The sequence below is a fragment of the Astatotilapia calliptera genome, chromosome 3 (genome assembly GCF_900246225.1).
Source record: "Astatotilapia calliptera chromosome 3, fAstCal1.2, whole genome shotgun sequence".
Lineage (NCBI taxonomy): Eukaryota > Metazoa > Chordata > Actinopteri > Cichliformes > Cichlidae > Astatotilapia > Astatotilapia calliptera.
Genome location: NC_039304.1, coordinates 16,737,543 through 16,758,218, shown reverse-complemented (window position 1 = coordinate 16,758,218; position 20,676 = coordinate 16,737,543). Strand labels below are relative to the sequence as shown.

Below are 20,676 nucleotides of genomic sequence, written 5' to 3'. Positions count from 1 at the left end.
CACACACACACACACACACACACACACACACACACACACACACTCTGGTGTGTTTGGGGCTTTGCACGAGAGGAGAAACGTGGCAATGCGTGCAGAGCAGCGCGAAAGGAGCGCACTGTGGACCGGGACGTGTTTTATTACACAGTTTAAGGATTCTTCCCAAGCCCTCACAGACTGCAGTGTCAAGACGACACAGTTGTCCTTTCATTGCTCGTTTCAGGCCGGTTGAGGTTCATGTGTGCACCTTTTAAAGCCTCTGACCGTGGTTTGCGTAAACGTGCGCCTCTGAGCCGCGCGGTGGGGTTTGTATCCTCCAGCACTTCTTACCACGCTGGTGTCAGGCTAAGAGTTTGTTCCTTGTTGTCCAGCACACTTCTTTCGGGAGGGGGAGGGTGTCAATGAGTAGGCCTCAGCTGAGTACGAGTTTGGCCTCCCTGTCCCGAGTTTACTGCTCAAACACACCCTGCCCTCTTGTTTACTCTGCTCTGCTTTTCTGCTGACACTGCTCTGTATTACATCAGGCATTGATCTCAGAGCAGGAGGAACACGTCCCCAAAAACCCGTCGGAGAGAGAAGTGCATTAGTATCCGACTGCTAAGTCATTAAACTTTGAAATCCATCTTCTGGTTTGATGGGTAACGAGTGAGCAGCCCTGATGTGTCCCATCCAGCTGCAGTAGGTTTGTCCCAAATGGCCTCAAGTACCCCAGGGGGTGAAAAAAAAACAGTAATCCCTGTGGGTTTTTTCTCAAGTCTTGTCTATCAGCTGCTGTGTAAACACAGCTGTTACAGCTACAGCGGTGAGCACAGCAACTCCAGATCACCTGTTCAGCCTTCCTGGCTCTGAGAGAGCAGATAGGCAACCAGGGACACATGACGCAATCGTGGATGATAAGAGTTCAAGGTGCTTCTCCTTGCACAGGACCTGCTGCTGGGTAACACAAATCAGCTGATTAATGTAGGGGCTGGGGGAGAGCACAGAAATAAATGAGGACAAACTTTGTGATAGTCCACTTTTTATTTGGAGCCAGAGGAGTTTTATAATGTCAAATATCTGCAGGTGTAAGCCGCTGCTTATTACGGGGAAGGTGACTGGACGTGCACTCCTCCTGTCTAGCATCTAACATTTAATCCAATCTACAGGTGCTCGCGTGGTCACATGTACAGAAAATCCCATTTCATGGCCGTCCTCTAAGAAATCCAAAGTGTCCCAACGAGCCTCTGGCTCGAGCATCCTCACGAACAGCCTTTGAAATGACTGATCCCTCGGTGGCTGCTTGTCTCCTTCCTTTGTTTTCCCAGAGTGCTGGGTTTCTTGTGTAAAGTAAAGGCTGCGGCTGGCTGCAGAGTAAACTCCAACGCTCTTGTGGTATGTGCTGCAGCCTATACACAGTTTCTACTCTTCTAGAAAAAAAATGAGGCCACACACGCACGCGCGCGCGCACGTGCACACGTGCACATATGCATGCATGATCCAGGCGTTTACTGAGATGTTGCTGCATGCAACTCTGTAAGGATTCTCGGCCTGCTTTGATATGTGCACCCCATGCACAGTTTCAAATCTCGCTCGCGCCTCCATGCTCTACAGCCTCGCCTACCCACAGTGACGACCCCCCCCCCCCCCCCTCCCCCAGGCTGGAATTATTCTCCCAGCCTGGATGGAGAAAAGTTGAAGCTGAAGCTGAGCCAAAAGATGCTGCACTATCTGCCTCACTAGTTTCCACAGAACCACGCCCTCGGTGTGATACCTGTGTAGTTCCACATATCCCCTCTGCAAAGCAGCCGGCTGCAAAGGCTGGAGTTTGCAGCGTGCGTGCAGTGAAAGCACGAATAAAACCGCGGATGTCCTTGCTGTTGTACAGTTTCTGCTTCCTCTCCAGGCCTGGGAAAACTACCTAAAGCCGTCCAGGAACAGTTCAATATTGCGCACATGGCTGGTGGTAATTAAACACAAGCCAGCTGCCACGCTGGGCAGGATCCCACTTATTTATTCAGCTGATTCCAGTAAGACCCTTTCAGGCAGCGCGTACAGTATTAGGCTTCAGGGCAGCTATTTGCCCAACTATTAGGAGGCAGTCGAGTGTGTAAAGGTTTAACCTCGATGAAACGGAGCGGAGGCGCGACCTTCAGTCGCCGTGCGCCGGGCAGAACGCGGCACCTTGGGAGCTGTAGTCGGCCTCGTTAAACACTATAATAAAGTCCAAGATTCGTAGCGATCAGCACCGAACAAGAGAGACACACCATCTACAAACACACACACACGTTTAAATGTGCCAACATAAACAGAGATTAAAGCAGACTGACTGACAGTTTCTGATTTAGTCCTGATTCTGAAACGCAGAAGATCAGTCGGAAACATTCGGAGCAGGGAGGATCTGTTCCTGCCTGCAGCATCCGCAGAGAAGCAGTTTGCTTAATTTATGTTTCATATGAGACTAAATGTGTTTGATGGGCCCTTTGGCCATTTGATAGACTTCACTTTATGTCTGTGGAGGACAGAAACTGCCAATGTATCGGATCAAAAAGTGCATATTTAAAAAACAATTAAATAAACATATGATATAAATGAATTAAAAAGAAATAGCAGCATAAATAAACCCTGAAAATGAATAACAAATAAATAATTGGATGATTATTACAAAGATAAATTAATATAAGGAGAAAATAAGTGTCACACTGTATTAACTAATGAATAATGTTCATTTTGACTATTAGTTGAGTATTTAACGGCAAAATATGTCAAATCGTTTTTTTAATGACTCAATAAATGAGTCATTTAAATAATTTACTTAATCACTTTTGATCTTTTTGGTTATAAGTTCTGGTTGTCTTTTATTCTGTGTTTTCTCTTATTAACCATTTATTTTTGAACTCAGTCCAAGAATTCAGCAGGTGTTTCCTACTTTCTGTAAGTCACGCTGTAGGTTTGAGGAGAACTTGTGTTTTTGAGTGAACCGTCCTTTGTGACGTCCCTCTGAGTCGGAATTAGAAGTCAAATCTCCCCGTCAGGCTGTTTTTATCTCGGAGTGTCGTTCAGCTGTCCCGGCCTCAAAGATCTGGATCTCGCCGCTGGTTCGCTGAGCCGACCGATTAAATGTTAAGCCGTGCTTAAACACTGCTCATCTCCCTAATTAGGTGGTAATTATTGTCTCGAGGGTTGGCCGACGTTTGCACAGTAGAGGCTGTGTGCCAATTGAACTTTTTTCCGTCTCTTTCTTTTCTTAAAAACCCTCAAAACAAAACACATTTTTCCTGCAGAAGTGAAGCTTAACTACAGCTCTCTGTTAGAACCTCAGCCCGGTTGGAGCGTGCTGAGCTGCCACAGAGTATTTCTCCTGCGTAACGACTAGATGCACAGTAACCCTTTGTAACTTCTTTAACTCGGTGAGCTGCAGCCTGACCGGATCTGGTTTGTAGCGATGCTGCAGCTTGTAAAACGTCATGGATGTGAGTCAGAGTCGGCCTTGAGCAATCTGCTTTGTGTCCGCTGGCCAACTTGGAGCTGAGCTCTCTTTGACTGACAGTAAAGCGAGGCCAGCAGCAGCAGCACCCGTTTAATCAATAAGTGCCGATGTGTGGAGCGTGTGTGGCTTTAAATGCATAGGAACCTTTTATAGCAGGCCTCACTGATTAATGTTGCTCGATAGTATCCCATTAACATTGTTATATTGGGGGTCAGGAAGTTCATGGGTTGATATTCATCATGCACATGGGGGATGCTTTAGAAACAGAGGTAGTAAACAAAAACCTTAATTAGTGCCATGCTGTTCCTGTAGTAATGTATACATACAGCAGCAGTGAATGGATCACAGTGAACCCGCCCTGTGCCAGTGCTTGTTATAAAAAAAATGTACAAAAAAACATACAAAAACTAAAGCAGCATTTGGGTGTGAGTCATATGACAAGCCTTTCCTTTCATTATACCTTATCTGTGTATGAGGTATAACTTTGACCACAGGCATCAACACTTGGATCGTGAATCGTGAGTAAACTCTGTTATCCCGATTCTTTTTTGGTCTTGTTACAGCTTTGAGGGCGCGCTCAGATCGAGCGGGTTCGAGATAAAGCTAGAGAAGCGCAGGAGGTATGGGAAGGACGCTGAAGCTGGAGGAAAAGAGGGAGACAAGGAGGAGGTTCATGGATGTAGTGAAGGAGGACATGCAGAGGGTTGGTGTGACAGAGGATGGTAGGGATAGAGGGAGATGGATGGAGATGAGCCACTGTGGCGACGCCTAAAACTAGCAGCGGAAAGAAGATGGTAAAAGCTTTTTATAGATTAGAATGCTTTAACCAGGCGGTTACCACCACACCTTCCTGTAGCTAATCAGCATAAGCAACACGAGCAGCACTGATAAGTCTACGATTACAAATGCAGGTTGCAGAAGCTTTTAGTCAGTGTTTTTTGACGAGCTGCTGTTACCATATTCCTCCTCCTGATGTTTTCAGAGCATTGGTCTGCGCTTTGTAGTGATTTATTTCTAAAATACAAGTTATCCACTTTGGAAATGTTAAAAAAAGACAAAAAAACCCAACAACAAAACAAAGCAAACAAACAAAAATAAAACCCCAAACCCATTGTGTATTGTTAAAAATTCCTTCCGCACAGTCTCAGTCTGTGCGACACAAAGTTTAGTAACCCAGAGCCTCCCTGACCAATAAAGTCCGAGGCGGATGCCAGCTTGGTGGGTTTCTTGCAGCTTTCTTGCGTGTCCCGGAACGGCGAACCTTAAATGCGTCACCGATAATTTCAGGCAGCCATGCATGTACGTCTGTGCGCACTCCCGTCTAACCGAGACCACATGTGAAACTAGCTCCGGGCGGATGCTGGTGTTGCCCCCCAAGTGTGGGCCTAGAGAGATGGGTGGGGTGAGGAGGGTTGGGCAGGAGGGGGATTGCAGATGCTTGAAATGGATGAAGATCGAGGAAGTGGAGAGGTTAGAAAAGAGGAAAACGGGTACACATGGCAGCCAGAGATTAGACCAACTGTTTTCACTGCCGGGTGGCTCTCGTCTCTCACAAATACGTGCGGGGATAAAATGTACACAGCTGTCTCCCATCTATCTGAGCTGGTACACTGGTAAGTGAGCGTGGGTGGATCTGGGCGGCACGGTAGCTGAGATGGTGGGGGTTTTACCCTCACCAGTCTCTGTGCAGTCTTTTGTGGCCCTACAGCACAGCGTGCTAGGGCAGTGAGGTCAGAAATTTGAAATAGGACCCAATGAGAGCCAGCCAGCTAATTTCCCCTGATTTACAGGCGGCATTAGCTAACTAAGAAGTTTTAGCTGCAAATTCAAGCATTTTTTTGTAGATGGTCACTGCTTGATTGTATCTGGACTTCTGCATTTCTGCAGCCAAGTCCCCAGGATTTTGGGGGGTAACCACGACAGTGATGAGCCCGCCACTCAGTGAGGTGCTGTCAAGGGATCTAGCGGCCTTTGAGGCTAAATATGGCACCTCCTTCACCCCTTCACAACCCCCGTAGCACAAAAGGCTATAGGAAAGCAAGCTTCCCCTCAGTGCCAACAACTCGTAATTGAAATTGCAGTTGAGTAAATTAGCTTGGATTACGGCCTCTTTATGGTCAACCTGTGATCTCGAGGGAGCCAGCTCAAGCGTAGCAAATAAATCGGCGTGAATAGGCGCCAGTGTTGCCCGCGCAGGCTCCCGCTCTCCAGACTTCAGGCTTCCAGTGTGTGCTCACCGTGGACGTGGACTAAACAAGTGAATAAGGCAGTGTATGTTATCTTCACCTCAAACTGCGAATAAATATGCACGGACTCCCAGACCCGATGCATGATCTGTGAAAGTTGGGACAAGGTTGTCAGAGTGTGTGTGTGTGTGTGTGTGTGTGTGTGTGTGTGTGTGTGTGTGTGTGTGTGTGTTGCCCATATTCAACCAGCAGATTTCACGCGGATGGTTCATTACCTCCAGGTGCTTTCATGTGCATCCGGCTTAGGTCCTTAGATTATCTCCAACTCTGTGTGCGTGTTTTTCTGAGGGTTCATTATGTAGTATAGGGGCGTTGTGCTGCACGGAAGCTGACTGACTGATAAACTCTCCATGCCCCGCTTTCTTTCCGACAAACACCAAACAGCCATAAAGATACTCGAGAGGAAAGCCGAGGGGGGCGATTCATACTTTATACAGCACTGTGTAAGATCAGGCCCTGAGCTCTGTAATGCTTCATAGGTGTGAATCCACCTGCAAATCTGTAGAAATCTAGGAAAAAAAACTTTGAAAATACTTTAAGGGTTTTTATTTTTTTGAGGGTTGTCGATTAGAGTACACAGCCAGAGCGGCCTTGAGATAAAAGGTGTTTGTGTAAGTGCTGTTGAGGGCACAGCTGAGGTTTAAGGCTTTGCTTTATTCAAAACAAACAACACGCTCACACTCTCCTCGAGACATTTTAAATGGGTTCTTGAAAAGAAAAAGATACTCTTTAAGGATCGTGCTGCACTGCAATCTGAGTCACTCTCAGAGAGCAGGGGGAAAAAAAGAATTTTGAAATAAGCCTGTAATTAGATTCTTTTAGGCAAAGCAATCCCGAAATAAACTTTGAATAACGCTCCTTTTTTTAAACCCCCTTTCTTAATGACACTCTTATATCTCCTTGCAATCTCCTGTAGTCCCTCATTCCATAGGTCCCCGCTGAAAAGTCCCAAAACCGTCTCTTCCTGTTGTAAATCTAAATCGAGGAAGCAAAAAGGACTTCTTGCACAGAGGTCCTCGCGCTCATTCACACACATGGAGAGAAAAGCAGCACATGAAAACAGCCGTGCATGGCCTTGAGTGAGTCATCTAATATAGGGGGAGTGCCACAAACTCGCACGCACGCACGCACGCACGCACGCACACACACACACACACACACACACACACACAGCCGCGAAGCCGCAGCTTCACTGGCTTTCAACAAAACATCTATTCTAGGTCTCTTTCAAGTCGTGAGCGATCCTCCAATTTTGGGTAAGAAGAGTGGACGGAGACGCGGCGAGACACGTCAGACCTCTCCCTCTTGTGCAATCGCATGTAAAGCTGTTTTGGGATTGGGATCTGGAAAAACAGTTTGCATAACAGAAGCTCAGTTACGTGATGTTCGCTGTGCATGCTGAGGGTCCCGGTCTACATGTGGTTGTCATTTTAGGATTGTTTTTTTTGTTGTTGGTTTTTCTTTTCAACCAGCAGATGCTTGGGGAAACAGAATGAAGCGTCCATAGAAAACCTACTTTGGGCTGTTCCTCATTCAAATGAGGTCGCCACAGCGGGCTGCTCCACATGTTTGATTTGTCAGGTTTTTTTCCCCTTTCTTTACACCAGATGTGCAATGTGACAAAACCCCAAAGGGGTTTGTGTCTCCTCTTGGAATTGAACTAGGGAATCTGTGTAAAACATGGTCATTCTTCTGTTGGAAATTTGAACTTCGAAGGTGGAACAGACAGATTTTTACCTCAGAAAGTCGGAGAAGTCATCAGCCCCGAGATTGTGTACGTAAACATTAGTGAAACTGTAAAACTTGTAATCTGGGGATAAAAAAAATAAATAAAATCAACACAGCATAGAATCACTTTGTTTTGCATGGTGATATATTGATCCGGGGACATCAAATGCAGATTTTTTTTAATTAGGTGCATATAAACGCTCTGGGGGTTCATTGTCTGTACCATCCTTCTGATATAATGTTAGCAAAGCAAGCTTACATTAAATTGGCTAAACTGAAAAACTGTCCAACAGTGGACAAACACAGCTTGACAAAGGTGCTTCCTTATTCCGAGCAAGCTAATAGCTCAGTCGCATCAGTAAAAAAAGGATAACAACCTCCTTCATCGCCAAAAAATAAAAATTAAAAAGTGATTGTAATGAATTTTTTCACATTCTATAACCGATTGCAACTTTTGACTAAATGCTTGCCCAGACTTGCGGGTGTTTCACACTCACAACCATGGAGGCAACCTTTATGCAGACAGTTGCCATCTTACTTGGACTGACTGCAATATCTCTCAGAGAGATTGTTAAAGGTTTGTCTGTGAAGGTTCTCAGTCATCCAGGTCATCGTAGTCAAAGGAGCTTGCAAAGAAAAGCGTCTGGACTTCTTTAAGTTGCTTGAAGAATGGTGGGGAGTCCCAGACACCATTTGACCTTATAGAACTGAAGAAGCTTCTCGGATGAGAGGTGAAACGTCTTCAAGCAACTTAAAGAACTCCAGACGCTTTTCTTTGAAAGCTCCTTTGACTGTTGAAGGTTTGCAGATAATTTCTGTCTAATTTATAAATGCAGACATATCAGCCTGAATGAGTCCCTGTCAATGAGCACAACTCGAGAAGAGTTGACTCAACTTGCTGTGAGCTGAATGTATTCAGGTTATGTTCCTGTAATTTAAAAGTGAATTTCTGTATATGTAGACAGAAGCCGACATGTGAACATCGATTTCTCAAAGTTAATTGTTGCATTATCATAAACGGGCTGCATTGAATTGCCAGTATGACCTTTTTGCAACAAAAAATAACTGGAGTGAGATAATTTTATGTCTTTAAATAAAACAAGATAATGTTTAACTTTGAAGATGTGATTTGCACTTGTAACGTTGGGTTGCGTTTAGTGGTTGAGAGGAGGCGGCAAAACACTTAGCAGGGTAGCCAAAAGAATACACACTCACGCTGGCGTTGGGAATTCCACAGTGTGTTCTTTAATATACCTTCTCTTCATCAACCATATAAGCCCGGTTGAATGGCTGCAGCTTAACAAACATAGCGCACAGTGTTCGTACAACCCATAACGTTGCAAACAAAGGTGTCTGGAGAGGTAAAACATAAAATACGTCCCTCCTCATGCACTAGCGTGTAAGCACATGTTCACACCATCACAGAGAGAGAGCAGAGAGACCAGTGGCACACACTGATGACCCCATCAACCCTCGACTTGGGTGTCTTAAAAGGGACACCACACCATAGTGGCTGTTACACACTATTAAAAAAGTGATAAATTACAATGTATATTATTGCAATACTTGTAATATCATATTGTGGGTAAAGTATTGTGATAATATTGCGTTGTTGGATCAAAACTATAGCTTAAGGCAGTGATTACCACCAAATAAGCACTCTGTGGGCTCTTATACAGTTGCTAGAGGTACATGAATCAAAATCAAAAGCTAATGGATAATCAGTTGGAATTGACAGTAAAATAAGTGCACAAATCAACACTAATCCTTTGTGCAGAAAAATAGTTGGGTTAAAGAGCTTTTTTTTTTTTTTTTTTTTTCCCAGTCATGAGGCTTCTTCTATATTTTAGCACCAGCACTGGCCATTAAACAGAAATTTGTGTATAACAGGTTGTTAAACAGAGACTCACCACTAAATGCAGCTTTTACTGAAGCTGAAGTTGTGTTTGTTCCTTCCAGCTGCTTCAGTTTGAAGCTTCTCAGGATCCACAGGTGCATCTCCACAGGAAGAGAGTTATGTGCATTAATTAAATCGTGTGGCTCAACAGCTGCGACTTGGTGAACTGATCGTAATTATCAAAATGCCTAACTTGGAGAGAAGATCGGTCAGGACTCCTTAATTAATTCTTGCTTGTGCTTATTGAAATCAAAAATATTTTGCTTTGTCTGCGTAAAATCTTGCAGTTTGCAGTATTATATCAATATGGTGCCTCTTTGACCATTAACGTTTAATATATATGTTATATATTTTATCTAAAATTCTGACTTAAAAAGTCCAAAATGATTAACTTAAGATGAAGCTAACAGCTAAAAATACATTTGGCTAAACAAATTGTTAGCTAAACATCGTGGGTAAATGGCTAAAAATTCTAGCTAGCTAAAATTGATAAATTAGAAGAACTGTGTAAATACGACTAACTGATAGTGAACTAAAAGTAAATCAGACGATAAAATGATTCTACTGAACAAATTTGAACATTGGCTTTGTTGGAACATCAGCAGATATATGTATATAATATATAGCAAACCAGTGGTTTCAATGAGATAACCCTTTTAAAAATAGAACTTTCCTTATTTCAATACGTCGTCTCCTTCAGTATGCCAGATGTGGTAGGCTAATAAGGCAGGTGCTTAAGCTCACTATAAATGCACAAAGACCATCCTGTTCCATTCAAGGGAACAGGTTCTGATGTTGAGGTCTGTTTCTTTAGCCTTGTCATTAGTTTGATTGAGTCTGTGTCATAGATGGTTATCATGCTCAGACATATCCAAACTGGCAACATAACAGAGGTATCTCAGAAATGTGGGACATGTGAAAATAAGTTTCAGGAACTTTTTAGGGTGGTTCCCTGGAGAAGAATACGAAATCCACCCTAAACATGACTCACATAATGTTGTTCCTATAATCCGTGCTAGTCAACAGATGTGATGTCTTTTGTGTGTGGATATAAATGAGCTTAGATGTAAATCTGTCATATATTCAAAGGTAGTGTCACTAGCCGCTAACAATGATTTGCAGTACAACGTAGTATTAAGGTACTTTCCTGGGATAATAGTCAGACAAATATTAGGTGGTTAGATAAGTCCCATGCCTTTGTTTGGCCCCTACTAACTTAGGATCAGATATCACTTTGGGCCGTTTTCTCTTGTGTTTTGGCTTCAGTAGGCCTCTGGTATCTGACTACAGCACACTTAACACAAAGGGTGAATGTGCTGCCTGTGCTGCTGCTTAAAGAAACTTCAATTTATTAGTTTACAAAGCCAGTTTTTATTGTCAGTTCCGCTTGAGAAAATAGCTGTTAAGGGCGTGCCGTTAGGATTCCTGCCAGTGATTTGCATTGTTTGTTTTGGAGAAGCATTTCTTATTAAGCATTTTCCAAGTCGCTTCTCTTAAGGTTTTCCACAGAGCTGTTATTTTTCCCTTTCCATATTCATCATTCTTATGTTCAGCTTCAGTTGTCAAGAGTTAAATTTTCCCACACTGGTAGTATGTGTGCCTCTGTGTGTGTGTCAGGATGCCTGTGTAACTGATAAATGAGACCACAGGCATGGAGCCTGCAGGTACAATGATCCGGTCTCACAAGCCAGTGCGTGCCCAGTTTATACTTGGATCTGTTTTAGAAATATATGGAAAGCTCGGCCACAGCACAGCTTACATAATAAAGACAGCTTGCCCTCAACTAACAGGCATATAATAGAGATTTTATCAGTTGTTTCTTTTATTTGCAGGTGCATCAAAGTCATGTCAGTCCTTTGTTGCAACAGCTGTACTTCCCAGTGCTCTTCATAAATCCTCACTTTAATAGTTTAATCTCTTATTTTTCTCTTTGTTTTCATCCCAGTAACCTTTTAATCTCACTCTGTCCCCGTTCTGTCCCTCTAGGTAAGAATCCTAATGACGGCAGCGGTGCAGGAGACTATGGAGTGCCTAATCCTGGGCCAGCATTCAAAGAGGTATGGCAGGTAAAGGTATGGCCCAAAGGCCTGGGTCAGGCCAAGAACCTGGTTGGCATCTACCGCCTTTGCCTGACCGACAAGACGGTGAACTTTGTGAAGCTCAACTCTGATGCTGCCGCCGTGGTGCTGCAGCTGATGAACGTGAGACGCTGTGGCCATTCAGAAAACTTCTTCTTCGTTGAGGTGGGACGCTCTGCAGTGACAGGCCCAGGCGAGTTCTGGATGCAGGTGAGCCTGTAATCTACAGTTCTGTTCATGTTGATGGTTATTTTCATTCTCCAATCCTACTCATATCTTAAAAGCCCGCAATCAGCAGAGTGAAAGAAATGTCAAAGTTTTGTCAGAGGCTTCATGGGTTTGAAAAAGGAGATTAAACAGAGTTTCCATGACAATCTAAGATTTAAATACAGGGCACTTTGTCTTTAAGATGTTAGTGGTTTAATGTGCAGTAGTTTTTAACTTTGAATACATTATGTGAATATAAAATCAATCATATTGTGATTTCATTCCCTTTATCAGATGCTTTTTGCCTCTTGTCCTAGGTGGATGATTCAGTAGTCGCCCAAAACATGCATGAAACCTTGCTAGAGGCCATGAAGGCGTTGAGTGAGGAGTTCCGCCAGCGCAGCAAGTCTCAGTCCAACTCTGGCCCTGGAGGAGGTGCTACTGCTTCTAACCCCATCAGTGTTCCCTCACGCCGCCACCACCCAAACCCTCCTCCTAGCCAGGTTGGCTTCACCCGCCGGCCCCGAACCGAGCCCCCTGGAGGAACTAACAGTGGAGCACCCATCAACTGTGCCAACGCTTCTCCCACGCCAAGGCATAGCTTCCCGAGGTCTCGCACTGCAAGTGATGGGGGGAAAGGGGAGGATGGGATAACAGGTGCCACACCGATCCATGGGGTGAACTCCAGCCCCTCCACCAATGGCTCTTGCTCTAACACCCCAATCCTCAGATCAAAATCAGCTCGTTCAGCACCCACCACAACTGCTAAAACTCCTTTAGGGTTGATGCGCTCTATCTCGACCCCAGCTCCTTCCCCAGCTCCAAGTCTGTCCTCTAGTTCTGGTCATGGCTCAGAGTTTGGAGGCTTAACGTCTTGTGCTGGTGCTCCGGGGTCTGGAGCCTATAGTCGTATTCCCTCTCATCGAGCCTCTGTCTCCGGCTCACCCAGTGACTACGGCTCCTCAGACGAGTATGGTTCAAGTCCTGGAGATCACACGCTCCTACCTTCTCCTAGCCTCCCTGGAAGCTCTGTTGGCAGTGTCAGTAGTCAGTCCCTCAGTGAAGATGGGGCCAACTATATCCTAATGGGCCAACGTAGTAGCAGTGGTGGTGGCAACAGTAATCAAGGAAGTGGCTCCCAGCAAACACCAGGAATACCAACCTCTGGCTCTCAAACTAAAAGAGTTCTACGCCGCTCCTCCAGCCGAGAATGTGAAGCTGAACGCAGGCTGCTGAGCAAGCGGGCCTCCTTACCTCCTATGGCCCTGGAAAGGCTGGCTCCACGTCAGCGCAGAGCTGAGGAGCCAGCAGATGACGATTCGGCCGATTACGCTATCATGTCAAGAAGCACGAGCCGAGAGTCTTTTACTTCCACCTGCTCTTCTACACAGAAGGAATCTGCCATGAGTGCTGGGTCGGCAGGGGGAGGAGGCGGGTACTTGGATGTGGCAGGAGAGTTTAAAGCTGAAGGCACTGGAGGAGCAGGTGGTAGCGTAGATTTAGGCGTGGACAATGGGTACATGTCAATGCTACCTGGAGTTACTCAGCCTCCGACGTCCCTTTCCCAGTCACTGGCCGTTTTGGTCCCCGACTCAGACTCCAAACCTGCTGATGATTACATGGCCATGACTCCTAACAACAGCGTGTCGCCTCCACAGCAGATTCGACCTCCACCAAATTCTGATGGCTATATGATAATGTCCCCTAATAGCAGCTGTTCCCCTGACCAGCGTGGAGGTCTCTCCGGTGGGGCTTGGGTGGGCAGTGGCAGTGCAGACAGCAGGCCAGGCAGTGACTATATGAACATGTCTCCAATTAGTGCACGTTCTGTAAACGGCAGTCCCCCACCTCCTGAGCACTCATCACATTTGGAGACCAGTCCACAGCAACATGGTCCCAAGATGGTGTACTCTTACTATTCCCTACCCAGGTCTTATAAACATAGCCCCTCTACCGGACACTTTGATGATGGTCCTGGACGAGGAAGAAGGCCCAGTGGGAGTTCTAGGAGGGGAATGGGTGGCGGTAAACCTATTAGAGGGCTTCAGGAGCAAGCAGCAGTTGGTAATGCAGTAGTTGGACGCCACCTGTCTCTCTCATCTTCCTCGTACTCCTCCAGCTCAGCCAGCAGTGAAAGTCTGGGTGAGAGCGACGAGCGAACTACCCAGGCTTTGAGTAACGTAACTGGGGGAACTCAGTCCAAGCATGGGAGTAAGCAGCAGCAGAGAAGAGGCTCTGGTGGGTTGTCCAAGCAGGGTAGCTATACTAGAAGCAGACCTGTTAGCCTGTTTGTTGACGTATCCAAAGCGAACACTCTTCCTAGAGTTCGTGAGAACCCTCTGCCACCAGAACCTAAGAGCCCTGGGGAGTATGTAAGCATTGAATTCAAGGGGGAGAAGGGCAATCCGACTGGGATAGGATTAGGTCGTGGTAGGGGTCTAAGGCATGGATTATCGCTGCCTCATGGCTCCAGCAGCCAGCAGCCTCAACAGAAGCCATCTTCTTCCTTTGGAAACTTTATACCCCTTTCCCGTAGCCCATCTGCCCCGATCACTCCACCAGCTGCCTCTGAGTACGTCAACATGGACCTGGGCCCTTCTCCATTGCCCTCACCCCTCTCTCTTACCCCGCTGGTTTTCCCCTCTTTCCATACCCCTCCCACACCCCCAACGCTTGCTCATGCCCCTAAACCCTGTAATGAGGATAATACTGAACCTCATGAAGATGAGGTTGAAGTGGCAGAGGCCCTACTTAGGAAAAACAGAGAAAGCGTTCCATCAGTGACGAAATCCGAGTCTCCTACATCATGTGGAGACTACACAGAGATGGCCTTCAGTTTGAATAACAACCCTGTCCCCCGGTCATCATCTAGCGTCTCCCCAAAAGGCCCATCTCCCACCAGGGATGATACATCTGTGCTGCCACGGGGTCTAGACTTTCCCCTATCCAAAACAGGACCCAACCCAGACCAGGGAGCTAAAGTTATCCGGGCCGACCCCCAAGGACGCAGACGGCACTGCTCAGAAACCTTCCTTGCCTCAACTTCCCTCTCCACCTCTACCTCGACTTCTTCCTCAACTGCTTCCCTCTTTCCTGAACACCAGTCTGTAGCCCGCCGGCTGGGCTTTGAAAGCATGCTGTGGGGCAATGGTGTTGTGACTGAATCTCCCACTCAGTTCCCCCTTCCTGGACAGCAATCTCTTCCCACAAATGCTCAGACTTCATCTGCAGAGCAAGGCCTTAACTACATAGACTTGGATTTGGCCAACAAGGAGAGCCCCCACGTGGGACTGGATGGGCCCTCTGGCAACCAGGCCCCATCTCGCCTCTTCTCTGGACTGGGTTCTGGTTCTGGGGTGGGGGCGGCAGGTGCATCAGTCGGCAGCAGCGGGAGTGGCAGCTCCAGCCTGAACACGTACGCCAGCATTGACTTCTACAAATCAGAGGAGCTGCGGACGCACCAAAATGGAAGCAAGGAGGGAACTGGTAAGAATTGTTATTTTTTTCCCCCCTTCATGTCTTTGTCTTCATACAGACTCTGTGATCTCTATGTCACCGCTATGCTCATAGGTTTTCTATCTCTCTTTCTTTTCCTGCAATCACATGGCTCAGAATGAAAAAGAATATGCTTTCAAGATAATCCAATAGAGCACAGCCTCCCTATCCATCGATGTTTGTATTCAAACTTTACCTGGCGCCAGATTGAAATGTAGAGACTTGTTTATTTGTGTGACTGTCTGCATAATCTGCAGTAAGAGCCAAAGCTTAGCTGTTCTGACAAATCATGAATTGATTTACCTCTCTGAGCTTTGGTGTACAGAAACTCTTCACCTGATATGATTAGATAAAGTGTTAAAGGTCAGACAGACTCCTGAAATATCAGTAAATATCGAAGTTGTGGAAATTGCTATTGATCTGAGGCTTCTTGAATATTGTCCATGCATACTCAGTGCTGCTTTTCCCTATTGGGAGTTTAAAAGCAGAACTGGGATCCGTTTTTAATACGTTTATGACAAACATCAGAATCATTCTGCTCTGATTGAGCCATTGTTTGTTGAGGAGAAGAGCTGTCTGAGACATCTCGCTGCAGTCCCACTCTTAGCAAAGGAAACCATTCACAATTGCCACTGAAGCGTTCTGCTTTAAGTTCAATAAAGATTAACTTTGACCCTGTTTTCTGTTGACCTGTCAAATTAAAATGCTCCATTATGACACTTGAGGAGATTGCTGTGAGAGAAAGAAATTTTGAATTATAATTCTTTTTTTTTTATCATCTTCTTCTTTTTTTTTGCACTTCTAGAGCTCTAAAACGTATGTAGGAAAGTATGCAAAGACTTGAAAGAAGTTCCAGGTTTGTAGATTTGGCCCTGAAAGCATTGCGTGCTGTGATTTGTACATTACTTAATCTAAGCTGAAAACTTTGAATGTTTAGTTGAGCCCACTGCAGAGTTAACAAAAATGTTTTATGATGAGTGTTTTCCTGTAATCACATGCACTTTATGTGTAGAGTTCCTGATGCATTTAAAGTCAGCATTTTTTTTTCTCTGCACATTCAATGAGGTCATCGAGGCTGGATAATGGATTTTCATTGTATTTACATTTTCTCCTCCTGTGTGGAGCAATTTTCTAGCTGTGGGGGACCACCGTGGCTAAACAATGCCTTAACTAACTCCCTTTGAGGCATTTTCCTCATAGAAAAACATTCCCTTTGAACCTCTGTCTGCACTAAATTGGCCCGTTAAGCAACGGACGCCTGCAGTTTAAGCAGATAGAGCAGCATTTAAATGGAGATGGGGGGAATTTATATGCATCAGTAAAACACTCAGTAGTCTTGCTTAAGCTTCCACAGTGGGTCTCTTGTGATGCATGCATCCTGCCAAGGATCCTCGCCGCTTATGAAGCCCTGTTTGCTTCCACGTGATTTGCACCATGGGCCGTGCTGGACCGAAATCCTCTCTGGGATTTTTTCATTTTTTTGTTGTTATTTTTTGTGGTAAACGTTGGAATCAATGAAGAATTTGAGGCATTAGCAGAAATTCATCATGGGATCCTTCAATGAGCGTGGCTCAACAGTTGGGTTTCATTCCACGGATGGAAATGAACCACCGGCTTGTGTCCATACCTCACTGCGTTAGTTTTATTTGGAGACGTGAGGCCGTCTCTGTGGAAGATGCATGAGTTTTCTGTGTATTTTACATCAAGATGCTAGCATGCTACCGCAGAAGGACCATATGGGCTCTGGCTGCTGAGAACATCAGCGGTGCAGCGTTTGGGGCGGGAGGGGGGGGAATGTTACACATTGGCTGTGAATGTTGAGATGGGACCAGTCCTCACTCACACAGCTCTCAAATGCCTCTGTACAGTGTTCCTCCTCCTTTCATCCCTCCCCCTCTTTCCTCCTGCTCCAATAAATGATCCTTTTGTTCGAGTGTTTTTGCCGCGGTGGGCTGGCAGGCCCCAGCAGGACCAAAACCCCAAGACTACTGGACTCTCCTGAAACTTTTTTTCTCATGTACTCTGTAATTTGCGCCCTCCAACTTACTTTTTTTTTCTTATTTTACTCTTTATTCCTGCATTCATCTTTCCTCTGGACAGCTTGTATTCATCACATCTACTGCTTGTCCTCGCTCCTCTTCTTGCCTGATGGATTTTTGAAATTCCTTCCCTCCCTTCTGTTCACTACATGCACTATTGTTCAACAATTTTTTTTTTCTTTTGCTGAAGACGTCCTTTGTCTTTCTGCCTCCCCACTCACACTGTGTTTCAGCACAGTCCTTTAAGAGCAGGCACGTTTGGAAAACGCATCTTTAGCTGAGATGTTGTTGTTTTGCAGCAGCAATGCGAGAAAGAAACGCAGACATGGAGAGATGGTACATAACGTCCAATCTGTCGGCTTCTACACAGAAAAATACAGTTTTGAAAGGATTAATTATCTTGTCTGTGTCAATCCAGTATGTGTGTGTGTGTGTTTTAAGGAGTTCAGGTCTGCTGTAATTACAGGGCTTTTTTTCCAGCAGGCACCAGCTTGTATAGGAAGAGACTGTATATGTCTCAGGGGTGCGTTCTTTTGGCTCTGAGGGGCAAAGGCTAAAATTGAACATCCGTAGTGGGACGAGAGCCAGAAACACTCCTTTTGGACTCCAGTTATGCAATAAGTAGCGTTTAAAAATAACCCGTCACGGTTGGGGAAACGAGGAAAAGGCAGACTGAGCTACTTCAAACCCAGTTCGTCTTTTAGAATAACAACACAAAAAATGAATCAGTTGCAACAAATTTGGGTGAATTTTATGGAGACAGTTTGAGCGTCTGTGCTGCGTTTTACAGATGCTGATTTATTTATTTATTTATTTATTTTTTGTCCCGTGTGATGGAGGAGTTTGGTGACCTTCAGCAGAACTGAGTGAAACATTAGATTATGAAGTGGAGAGGATGTTTTTTTTCTTTTGGGGACAAATTAAATCAGTGATCGCTTGCAGCATTTTCTCCAGGAAAACCATGTGAACTAATTTTATTATCTTTTTCCTCAGAGGCCAATTATTTTATTTCTTCACCATCTGGAGGGGGATCTCTGTTCCAGTCCCAAAATAACCTGTAGCTCCTAAAATTGCTTCCCAAAATGTGCTCCATAAGGATGCCTTATAGGAATTTTCAACCAAAGATATCGGTAGTATTCAGTTAAGCCTAGATGCGATTGGTAAGTTGAGGTATACAAAGCCTGCCACGCTCTGATTTAGTCACTAGGTATTCTCCTCATCTTACCCTGAACTCTGAATGAAGTTATTGGCATGAAGTTTGACTCTTTGGAGAGGCAGCTTATTATTTTAATTCATTATTTATTTGCCACTACCATCCTCAGTGCGTGGTAAAGTAAAACATTTGTAAAGAAAAAACTGTTAATGGTGTTATTTTGTAACTTTAAGAAAGTGTGCATACGTTAATGGACGATGATGTCAGAGACGTTTCTTAGATTCATGATAAACTGAGTTTGCTGCTATAGATTCATGGTGCACTTTCACATATATTAATATGTGTGACTGACAGTTGCAAAGACTTCATGGTTCTCAGCTGATATCCAAAAACTTATGTTAACTAATTACAGTCAGCCAAATTAATCAGCCTCATGATATATGAACTACAGGTGTACGTGTTTCTCTTTCATACCAGTGTGTTTCTCTTGTGTTGGATGCACTCTGTGGGGCGATGCTGTTGGTCATTGGCAATGTCACAATGAGGGACGATGGGGGAACTGGACTACGGAGCAAATCGCCCAACCCTAGCATGCACCTCCTTTCACAGATGATGTGCACAGTACACATTGTGGTGTTATTACAAATGGTGAAACTTAATTTTACTGCAGTATTTCCAGTGGTTTGAGAATGTATTTCTGGTGGTGGATGGTTTGGCTAAAGGATTTACAGATGTTTCCTTAATGCTTCACTAGCAGGCTTTGTGTAGCAGAAAGCATCTTGAATATTAGAACTACTCATCCAAACCACATCGTGCACACATACAGAGATTCCTTGATTTAGAGACATCGCAGAGATGAACTTCTCACCTTTAACCTGTGATTACATACTACATAATTTTGTAATGTCAGCACTTGTTTGGAAACAGCTATGTTGCAATATGCAACTTGTGATTGGGCTGATTACATTATAAATATATGCACTGAATATCTTAAAATATATCTAAAAGTGGTTTGTCTTGTGTTCTAGTTGCTGTTTTACTTTTTACCACGTTGCTGAATTTTTGTAGATCCCAGCGAATTCAATTTATGACTATTGCGCCATTATTACCAATGAATGATGGCGGAAACGAATTATCCTAAGGTGTTATCGAATTATACAAGTGTTTATTTAGCACTGCTCTTTATGTTACGGCGGGGTGCGCCGATGTGAATGGAAACAGGACCCAAAAGCAGATGCTGAAAGGCGGAGTTGCTGGCTGAACAGAAGACGATCCTTTATTTGGATGTTGGCACACGAAAAAGCATGAAGCTATGAAAACTAAGAAAACTGTGAACACTCAGAAAACTAAAGGACTAAGAAACTCAGTGAAAATGCGATGACAAACTATGAACACTGAGTAAACTATGACGAAACACTATGGGGATGCAAACAGACGACCTGACAATGACATGCAAAAAACAGAAGGCTTAAATACACACATGAGGTGATCAGGGGAAGTGGAGACACACATGGGAACACAGCTGAACTTAACGACAGGACAGAAGGAGTGAAACTGAATACACTGACCGTGAATACAGACTTTCAAAGTAAAACAGGAAACATGGAGATTAAACAAGACACATGAACCGGGGAGACGTAGTACAGGGGAGATGACATAACTGACAGCATGGACTTGACAATATAAGACACGCAGACATAAACACACGAAGGGCAAGGGAGACTTAATACACGGGTAATATGTACAAATGGCTGGACTGCCTTAGTGACCCTAAACAAAGAATAAACATCAAAATAGGCTAAAACACAAAACACTGGGTCGCACGACCCAGGACCATGACAATACCCCCCCCTCAAGGGCTGGCTCCCGACAGCCCAAAACCGAGAAACCAAACAAAAACAGAAAAACCCCACCCAGGGCGGGAGGCGGGGGACCAGGACGGATGGACCAGAACAGGAAACAAAATGAACAACAGAACACACAGGAGCACAAGACCAAAATCCAAACAAAGTTCAGGGGGCCGACCCAGAGCCCACAGGCACAAGAGTACACGGGTCACATGGTCGGGGGGCCCACCAGGCGGGCGGCACAGGCGACAGAGCCGGTCCGGAGGCCGGCCGCGCAGAAGGCAGCGGCGGCGACGAAGGCGACGACGGAGCAGTTCAGGGGGCCGGCCGCGCGGAAGGCAGCGGCGATGGAGCAGTGTCAGGCGCACTGGCCGAGGCCCGGTGGACACAGGACCAGACGAGGCTGAAGACTCCGATGAGGCCGGACCGGACGAAGATGAAGACACGGAAGCCGGACCAGGCGAGGCTGAAGACTCAGAGGCTGCGGCAGGCGAGGCTGAAGACTCAGAGGCTGCGGCAGGCG

General features: G+C 45.3%; 1 protein-coding gene across 1 annotated transcript in view; it reads left to right on the top strand.

The window, feature by feature from the left end:
- Positions 1–20,676, top strand: part of LOC113018742 (insulin receptor substrate 1-B) — a 55,169-nt gene that overhangs the window by 1,987 nt on the left and 32,506 nt on the right. Inside the window, exons 2-3 of the mRNA XM_026162074.1 lie at positions 11,321–11,622; positions 11,937–15,105. Coding sequence (XP_026017859.1) covers positions 11,321–11,622; positions 11,937–15,105 — 3,471 coding nt within the window. The remainder of the gene's footprint in view (positions 1–11,320; positions 11,623–11,936; positions 15,106–20,676) is intronic.